A 10238-nucleotide genomic window follows, 5' to 3' on the forward strand; every position below is an offset into this window, starting at 1 on the left:
GTGTTTTTTGACTTGTTCTCTAAAACAGTGGATCCCAAACCTTGCGGTACATTAGAACCAAGCTTTTGAATTCTGATGGTTGTATTGTGTCTCATTCCTACTAAATCACAATGCAGCTGGGCATGTGAATTTTTAAAGGATCCCTAGTAATTCCAATGTGCCGCAGCATTGGAGGACTGATAATTTGGAAGCCCTTTAATTTACAGGCAGTTTATTATAACACCCATACCTCCATAAGAGACACAGGATGGGAATTCACCCTCATCTCCCAAGGTGAGATAATGGAGGTCCTAAGAAGTTAAGGAACAAGATGAAGGTCACAGGTTTGTGTCCAATTCCGGGCAAGTGTCACTCCCTTGAACTTACGTAGGCCAAGGCCAGCATATCAGACAGGATTCTGGAAATGGCAGGACAAGAGACTAGGTTTGGGTGGGAGGAGATGGGCTTGAAAACCCAGTGGACTGAACACAGGCCTTTGTGCCTGTAGGAGAAACAAGAAAACCACTTCAATGCTGTGCCTCCTGCCCCTCCCGTCAATGCTGTTTCTGTCCACGGACTGCTGATTTGCATTTCATTTCTAGGGAGACAAAATGGAGTCTTTGTGCCAGCGCTGAAGGAAATTATAAAAGCCCACAGCTTGTCTTCAGACTTAATGTCAACTATTTGTCTCCTTTATTTTCAAACAAACAAGTCCTGCCCATGAGTTCTGATACCGTCTCCAACATTCCCCGCCTTGGGTTTGTAGCTTCCTGGCTCCCGCATCAGCAGGTATCACAAAAACTCACCGTTCTGTAGACCTGTGTATGAGCCATGGCGGGCTACTCTTGGGGGCCGGCGAGATAGGGTGAGAGGCTTTGGGCAAGGTGTTGGGTTATACCAATGGCCGCTGGTGTTGATACAAACGATTCACTAAGAATTGAGCTGCTTTGAGGTCTCGGGTTTATTCACTAGAAACATAGAAGCCGGGATGAAGAGCGTTATCCAAAATTCCCCAAATATCATGAACTCAAAACATTATCCCATCGTCTGGCATGATTGATGAACCCTATCGTACGTATGAGGAGAAGTACAAACACATTTCTAACAGTTTTGACATATGGGGCATAAGTCAAGAAATCTTTCATTGGAGGGGAACAGACATGGGCTGGGCAATCACTGAGGACTATATTCCTGGGGGCTTTGGATGGGTGACCTGTAATTCTGAGATCCATGGTGGGTCTTAGAAGCAGAGATAAGTTGCTTCAACTTTCTTTTGTTGTTGTTGATTATTACATGAAGCTGTAGGTTAGAGGTCTACGTGAACTAGTTGCTTCTTCTCTAACTTCAGAAAAATGATACTGTGAATTCTCCTAAAAATGTGTTGTCAGGGGGGCACCTGGGTGGCTCAGGCGGTTAAGTGTCTGACTCTTGGTTTGGGATCAGGTCGTGATCTCATGGCTGTGAGATCGAGCCCTGTGTTGGGCTCTGCACTGGGTGTGGAGCCTGCGGAAGATTCTCTCTCTCTCTCTCTCTCTCTCTCTCCCTGTGCTCTTCCTCTACTCTCCCTTGCCTCTCTAAGTAAATAAATAAATAAGTAAATAAATAAATAAATGTGTACATATGCATATATAATTAAATGTCACTTATTCTTAGGTAGCTTTCACTCTTGTTGCTATTGAGAATATAGCTATATTCTTGAACTTTGTAGATGGAGGAAAACAATTCTTAATTTCTGTAATAAAAATTACTTATTCCTCTTGGTTTTAAGAAAGTTGTATCATCTACAAATAATGATAACTGTCTTTTCTTACAGATAGGTATGCTTCTAATTTCTTTTTCAGGTATAAAGGTAACAGCTACCACTTCTATTTATTTATTTTCTTTACGTTTTTAAAATTTATTTTGAGAGACAGAGAGAGACAAATCACAGTTGGGAAAGGGTGGAGAGAGAGGGAGACGCAGAATCTGAAGCAGGCTCCAGGCTCTGAGCTGTCAGCACAGAGCCTGGCACGGAGCTCAAACTCAAGAACTGTGAGATCATGACCTGAGCTGAAATCGGACTCTTAACCAACTCAGCCACCCAAGTGCCCCCATAGCCACTACTTTTAGAACAATGTTAAATAAAAGTGACGAACAGGACAAATGTGGTATTGGCTATTGGGCAGATTTGTAACAATCCTGTCAAGAAAACATTGTTCTTAGTTTAGTAGGAGTATTTTTAAAAATCAGTAGTGGATATTGAAAGGACCAGGCTTTAATGGGGGCACCTGGGTGGCTTAGTGGGTTGAGCATCTGACTCTTGGTTTCAGCTCAGGTCATGGTCTCAGTTTGTGAGATCGAGCCCTGAGTCAGGCTCTGCGTTGACAGCATGGCACCTGCTTAGGATTCTCTCTCTTCCGCTCTCTCTCTCAGCCCTTCCCTTGCTGTCTCCCTCTCTGTCCAAATAAATAAAATAAACTTAAAAATGTGTTGTCATCAGAGATTGCCACTAAGACGGAACAGTAGGGGACTCTGTAAAGCCTGGACCTGAGCAGGTTTGACAAAAAGTAGCTTTTTTTTTTTTTAAAGAGTATGAATAAATGTCTAGAATGCGATCCTTTGTGAGGTGTGTAAGAATAAAATGCTGACATTGGGAATAACTTACTTGGGGAATATAGTGGGACTTGAGGTCACCCCCATCAATAACGCATTTACTTGCATACCACAGCAGCTCCTTGGTTAGGAGAATGAAGGGGGCAGCAAACCTGGGGATTCGCTTAGCTCAGGGGAGTGTTTCACATGCAGCAGCTCAGCTCCCACAGATGTTGCAGCTGAAAGAAAGGCAAAGAACCACTATCTAGTCTGAAGCAGCTCTATTCAGTGTGTGGCCCTCAGACCAGCATTGTCCCTTGGGGCCTTCTTGGAAATGCAAATTCTCAGGTCCCCAAAGCAGACCTACTGACTCAGAATCCTAGGAGTGTGTCTTCCCCCCTCCCCCTCCCCCTCCTCCATGTCTGTGTTTTAACAGGCTCTCCAGGCAGTCGTAGCCGTCATTAAAGTTTGAGAAGCGGACTGCCCCTGACCCACGGTTCCCATAGTGTGGTCACCTGACCAACAGTACCAGCATCACCTGGGAACTTGTTCCAAAGCATCTGGGACTTTTTCCACAGTGGAAATGGTCCTTGGCATTTCAGATGTTCAAGGGACCCAGAGATGTGCAGCCCTGAATATGCAAAATAATGAATTCTTGGATAAAAATTCTCTGATGCACATTTTCCAGTCTTAGCGCTCACTAGGAAGGAACTCCCTGACCTGTTTCTAGAACAATGTTAAATAAAAGTGACAAATAGGACGACACAATAATGCCCTGTGGTTAATGATAAAACCTTAGGTAGTTAATGATAAAACCTTACAAACTGTCAGCATCTCCCTCCCTACCTCTGGTTTAGGACGCTGGTTGTCGAATCCAGAGCTCTGGAGGTGAGGCTCAACATGGGTTCTTTTTTAATTTTTTTAAATGTTTATTTCTTTTTGAGAGAGAAAGAGGCAGAGGGTGAGCAGAGGAGGGGCAGAGAGAGAGACACACACAGAATCCAAAGCAGGCTCCAGGCCCTGAGCAGTCAGCACAGAGCCCGACGCAGGGCTCGAACCCGCGAACCATGAGATCACGACCTGAGCCGAAGTCGGAACGCTTAACCGACTGAGCCCCCCAGGCGCCCGTCAATACCTGTGTTCTAACAAGCCCTTCATACAGAGGCACCCATCCCCTGGTTTGAGAACCTCTAGACCACAAGTCCCATCAAATTGCCCACGGTCAAGGCCACATACAACATTGCAACGTCTCTATTTCAGCCTGTCCTTGGGGCCCCTGTGTCTTGACTCTGGACAGCAGCCCACTCCTTTCCCTCAGTGCCGGTGAGAAGTGTGGCCAGGAGGCAGAGATTCAGCCCTGTAACACGAGCACACGGGGACTCTGGTAGAGAGGACGACGTCTCCCGGGACTTCTCGAGCTGAGCTCACCGACCCTCTCCCCAGTTCCACGGAAGACATGTCCCCTTCTTGTAGGTCACACTGTGGTGACCCTGGCTAACATGTGTGTTTCCCCAAAGGTATTTGGGCCTTCAATGTGAAGAACTCTTTAATGATGGTGGTGATTGAAGCAAGAAAGAAGAAGAGAGACGAAGGTAGGGCTTGGGGTTGAGCCACGCGGGAGCTCCTGCCGCAGGGCTGGTAGAAGCTTCCAGACCTGGGAAGGAAGGCAAAGAGGTGGGACTCCGGGTGGCTCCTCCTGTTATAATGTAGAGAGAACATAGCAGGAGATGAAGGAGGGGTGTGGCTCATGTTGCTGCAGAAGGGTTTACTTCACCTCTGCCAGATAGAAGCAAATGCCTCTCGACCTGCAAGATCTTTGCATTTAAAAAAAAAAAAAAAGATTTTATCTTTAAGTAATCTCCACGCCCAACACGGAGAACAAAGTCACAACGTCAAGACCAAAGGTGGTACGTTCTATGGACTGAACCAGCCAGACAGTTCGAGATCTTTGCATTATGCATCTGCTTTGAGGAGACAGAGACGAGTCATTGCGTCTGCACTTGGAAGCCTGGATGTGCGTGGTTTTTGTTTTTGTTTTTAGTGGAAGATGACGTCACGCATCTTGCCTTCCTTGGGCAGGATAATACCCAGCTCTTGCAGGGAAATGAAACCTCCCACAACCCATTCTTTCCTGACAGATCAGCTCCAGCTCAGGAAAGGCCCACAGGACAGCCTGGGAATAACAGTGAAATCTGCATTTTCTCTGATTATCCCCATTGATATAGTGGTTTCTTTTCACTGAATTTAGGTTGGAGATGGTGAGATCAACCTCGTAGCTTCCTTGCCTTCCCAGACTCCTCCTGAAATGATCAGAGTATGCACCATTTGAGAAAACAGGGGACGTGGTGGCAGCAGAAGGGAGATTGTGAGGCATTTCTACCAGACAGAGCAGAGTCCCAAGGGAAAGAGGGAAAGACTGACCCAGCCATGATTTGGTATCTGTAAAGGAACAGGCTGCTTGGTACACTGATGAACAGCCTTTCTAGTAAAGCCTCCCTAACCCCAAATATTCAAAACCTCTGGCCAGCGCTGTAGCGAAAAGCTTGAGGAGTTTTGAGCCCATTAGATTTGAGTTCAGACCCACTGTTTGCTAGTTGTGCAAGCTAATCAGCTTCAGCCTCAATCTTCAGTTAACTGGGGTGTGATACCCATTAGAAGGTGTAACAGGGATTAAATGAAACAGGGCAGGTAAGGAGGCAAATGTTCGTAGTGACCGTATACTGATTATTACATGCCAAGTACTGTGCTAAAAACTTTACATAACCTACTTCCGTTAACTCCCAAGAAGGCTCTGTGAAGTCGATCTCATTATACCCATGAGTTTACACACAGGCAGCTACAGTTTAGAAGGGCTCCTGGGGCTTGCTCAAGGTGCATGGCGATTGCGCAGGTAGAGAAGGAATGTGGACTCAACCGGTCTAATTGTAGAGCCCATGTCTCCATGGGCTGAACTATGGAGCAAAACTGTTCCAAGCCCTTAAAATGTATCGCTTTGGCTAATCTTTACAATCGGCTTCTGGTAACCATTTTTACTGGTGAAAAAAACATGGATGTTCAGAGTGCACACACAGTTTGACGTTATGCAAAGATCTGAAGCTGAGTCTTCCAGACTCCCAAGTTCCCTGCCCTTTACCACGATGCTGTTTTTTAACTGGTAGACACTCTGGGATGTCATTCTATCTCCCATCTTTAGATTAGATTTTGTCCCCACTGAATCCAAGGGGTGTAAGGGCAATTATGCATGATGGGGGAAACATTCAAAATGTGGTTCCAATAGCCTCCAATCGTTGAAGAACTCAATCGTTGTACGTAAGTGCCCCTAAATCACCTGTGTTTCTCTTTGCTGGTAGAAGTCACGGAGAACATTGGGCTTTCCCTGAATCTTCTTGAAAAACACAGCCCATGGCCAGCCTATGTCACATACACATCCCCGATGGTGAGAAAACTCATTGAGAAAAGCAAAGCCAGAGATCTGGACTGTATGCAAGCATTTGAAGAAAGCCAGCAGGCCTCACGACAGAGCAAACCTTCCAGCATAATGCACCTGAAAAGGAGAAAGTCATCGAAGTCTTCTGGAAACACGATGGTCAAGGACATGAGGTCAGAGACCATGTTATCTGTATTGAGCACGCTTTCAGTTTCGACCCTGAGGCCCACTGTCATCCCAGAACCAATACACTTTCATACGGAATCCAGAGAAAACCCCACTGCAAACTATAACAAGATCACCTTCTCTCGAAAACCTATGATGAAGATCCTTCCATACGGCTCGCTTCTAGCCAGCAAGGAGAAACAGTCAAATACTTAGCGGGGAATCCTTACCACCACCCCATTCCCCTTCCCAATTAAGCTCCATTTGCCACAGCAATTAAGCTCCATTTGCCACAAATTTCACTATGTCCTTTGAATGTGAACTTGCTTCTGCTTGTGCAGAGGTTGGCCGGAGACAAACCAGATCAGAATGTGGGCCATGGGTGGGGGGTGGGGGTGGGGTGAGCCCTCTCCAGCGTCGCCATCCGGTAGGGTTGGGAAGCGCCACGTTCTAGATGCTTAGAACCTAACTGCCATAGATGCTTAGAACCTAACTGAGGGCGGATGAGTCCTGGTCTGGGCAGGAGACAGAAATCACTCCAGTTATTATGCCAGAGATGATGTAATATAAAGAAATATTAACCAGGTACCTGGAAAGGGCAGGGAGAGGACTCACAGGTACTAGGGCCATAGCATCTGTAGGAAACAGTTTTCACAAGGCTCCAAAAGGTAAGATAAATCGGACTTGTTCAAAGTTAGGCTCTTGGAGAAGGGGTGTGTGGGCTGAATCTCTGATTTCTGAGATACAGGGAACAGCTAGTTCTGGTGTCTCCGAGCTCAGCAGAAAGTTCCTGAAGGGATGGTACCTCTGTCTCTGAGGAGGAGAAGCTCTTTGGTTCAGGTTGGTTCCATGAATGAGGAGAAAAACAAAACACTGGAGTCCAATGCTTCTGGAAGGGATTGACCCTGCTTGAATGAACACAAAGCATTGCTAGTGGAAACAGGGACAGGAAGCCAATAGAGGTAAACAGGAAGAAAACCAGGAGAGAATTCCTTCCTCTTCTTCCAGCCTCATGCCCTCTCCCACCAGTACCCCCAATGGGCGGAGCCTATCAGAGAAGAGAGAAGGCATGTTCTCTGCAGAATCCCAACCCCAGCACCTCAGCAAAATGTAAAAGGGTAGACCTGAAGCCAAGAGAATGTTAGCTTCAAAACTAGCATGGCGGGGTTCCGAGTGATCCCACCTCACTGCGCCTGGACCCTGAACTTGGTATTGAGATTTTTTTTCCCTCGGAGGGGTTACAGAGTGGCAGTGGGGACCTGAGTGCCCCCTGCTGAGCAACGGAGGATTTTCTCTCCTGTATTTTTCTCTAAGGTTTGCCTTGTGGAGTCAAGGTGGCAGGCGAGAAGTCCCCAGCCAGACCTCAGCTATCATATGTCAGACCACACTTAGAATTGGTCCACCCATGCTCTGAGCAGTTCCCAACCAGCCCCAGAGCAACTGATGTTAAACTGAGTCTCGAAGCAGACAGGCTTTGTCTTTAGATTCAAGGAGGATCTTGCCATGAGAGGGAGACCTAGCTGATCTCACACTTGGGCTTAATCTATTGAGCATGGCTTCATTGATAGCTTGTCTCTTCTTTGACCTCACCTTCTATATCCATGTTTGTGAAGCAATGAATACCCATCTTGCTTCCCTCACAGAGGGGTACAGAATGGGAGGTGCAAGTTGCTGTGAGTGCCATTTGAAGAAGCTGAATTTGCCGACACACAAGCATTTTCTCCACACACGAGTCTTGTGGAAATGTCGGCACTCACCTCTGGCTGCTCTGAATAGTGTTGGGATTGCTGCACACATTAGGAGCTCCAGATCAATTCCTGGGGTACCTGATCTTGGCCAGCATGAACCCTTGCAAAAATATAGGTGTTTTCCAGTGACTTTGAATGACTGCGTTTTGTGTCCATGGGTCATTTATAGACACAGAGGCAGGTGATAAGTTCCTCTAACAAGACTTACTTATCTCTTCCATCCTTTTATGGGAATTGATAGCCAGAGCATATCTGGGATGTATTTGGGACTATATTTACCTATTTTGGGAGCACCGGGATGTCTTTAGTGAATGCAGCTAGTCCTACCAAATGTCCAACCTTAAGCGCTAGAGTTTATAGAGATTTGGGATCATTTCTTCCAATCCCTTTGAGGGCAGAGCAATTACAGTGTGAGAAAAGGCTTTCTAGGTGTTCAATACTTTTTACAAAAGTATCTGTATACACTCCAAATTAAAAAATTTTAAAAATAGATAATGTTATTTAGATTAAGTTAATTCTTCGCCCCTTATAACTAACACAAGGATGAGCGAAAGGACATTGTTGCTGACACCTTATGTTGTCATGAAAATTGCTTGTATCTGTGACTATAGTCCAGACACTGTCCCTCCTGAGGCACTTTTAAGAAAGAAAAAGTCTAATTCCTTTTGAAGTGGGGGGTGGGTGGGGGAGGACTTGTGTGACTGGTCAGGACTATATTTGCGTGAGGACTGAGGAGGCTGCGGGGAAGAAGGAGTGTTCGAACGAGACCAGCTGGACCCGGCATTGAAGGCTTGGTCACTGGGGGAGGGGGAGGGGATCCTAAATAATCTGTGGTGTCTGTTGCTTGGATTTGTTTTTTGGCCCAGACCTCCCTGAGCGCGATGGAGGTGGAGACCCATGAGTCAAACCCTTAAAAGGCTCTTTTGCTAAAACCCAAGAAAACCCTGGAGTATGCACAAAAAGGGGGGAGGGGAACTTCCAGATTTCACAACACACCAGCACGCAGGGTCCCGTTGTGCTGGGTCTGGCAGAGGCCGGTGGATTGCTTGGTGGGGACAGATTTGTTCATAAAAACCTGAGAGATATCCCTGATGCTCCCAGAGCAGGAGTGAAGCCCTTATGGTGGGGCTGGGGCGTGGAGGCCTGAAGTCTGACCTGAGCAGTGGGGGGCATGGGAGAAAATGGGGATCTTCCCTAACGTAACCCCATCAGCCTGTCCAAGCCCGAGGGGTCTGGGTTATTTCCGGTTCCCCCAAATGTATTGAACTTCCGTCTCTGAGGGGGAACTAGCTTTTTCTGATGCTCCGCAGACCACAGCCCCTTCTAATTTATCTCCTCAGCATCTGGAATGTTCTGTTTGGCAGGGGAGTTGTCTCACTCGGTCTCCCTGCTGCAGTAGGTTTATGAAACACCAGAGTATGTATTTTGTTGGCCCTTCTGTGTTGCTCTGTAACCAAGGCCGCATTCGGACACATACCGAGTCACTGTTCTTGAACAAAACGCTTTGGCTCCCGCGCACAGTATGGCATGTACCCATTCGCAGGCGCTACCGCTGCTGTTTCAGCGATGATGTTTAACCTTAGCTGCTGGTCATTCTCACTCTAGTGGGTCCATACGGATGTCAAAGAGTCCCACATTCTGCAGTGTCTCAGCCGGGGCCCCGGAGCACGTCTTGAAGAGTAGGTTACTTGCCAGATGAGATGCCGTAGGAAAACCCTGAAGGGGGTGACTGTGTAAACCCCAAGTAGAGACGGATGAAAGTCAGATGTTTGGGGCTGGTTTGGGAGCTCTCTGCCTGAGGTAGGAGGCAGAGAATTGCGGACCTCAAGAATTAGGGACTTTAGTAACAAAGCATGGGACTAGCACGGCATGAGACACCCAATCTTCCCTTCCTTGACCCAAGGCCCTTATGCAGGAGACAAAGGCTTCCATGTCATTCCTAGCCATTTTGTTAGGACAGGGAGAACAAAACCATAGGGCTTTTGACCCTTGGGCTTTGCTAAGGGTCCTCGGAGGAAGCCCAGAAGTGACCCGGAGCAAGAAATCTGGCTCAGGAATCCCCACCTGGAACTGAGCGTGTATCTGCAGAGTGAGAAAACCAGAAGCGGAATCCCAAGCCTGCGACTTCGCTCCACCGGTCAACAGGGACGGCAAAAAGATCATAAAAGAGCTTTGTGTGAGACGTGTGTGCAAATGTTCGCATCTAGACCGTGCTGCTCTCCTCAGCCTTGGCTGAGTCATTCATTCCTAGAGGCTCTTTGGTTTCCCCACCCTTCTTGAGTGGCCGCACATTTTCAGAGCCTGAGCTTTATCAGTGCCAGATCAGAGAGGACAGAGAGACTGGGGGC

At 47.1% G+C, this 10238-nt stretch overlaps 1 protein-coding gene across 2 annotated transcripts in view; it reads left to right on the forward strand.

Annotated features, from left to right (window-relative positions):
- CDRT4 (CMT1A duplicated region transcript 4) overlaps positions 1-10238 on the forward strand; it is a 44524-nt gene that overhangs the window by 23018 nt on the left and 11268 nt on the right. The window contains exons 3-4 of one of the 2 annotated variants that reach the window (XM_077746780.1): positions 4068-4142; positions 5901-6150. In XM_077746780.1, the coding sequence (XP_077602906.1) occupies positions 4068-4142; positions 5901-6150 (325 nt within the window). Of the gene's footprint in view, positions 1-4067; positions 4143-5900; positions 6390-10238 lie in introns of those variants that run through there. The other variant, XM_077746779.1, reaches the window with a different exon arrangement.

This window comes from Crocuta crocuta, unplaced genomic scaffold (genome assembly GCF_008692635.1).
Source record: "Crocuta crocuta isolate KB4526 unplaced genomic scaffold, BGI_CrCroc_1.0 scaffold139, whole genome shotgun sequence".
Classification (NCBI taxonomy): Eukaryota; Metazoa; Chordata; class Mammalia; order Carnivora; family Hyaenidae; genus Crocuta; species Crocuta crocuta.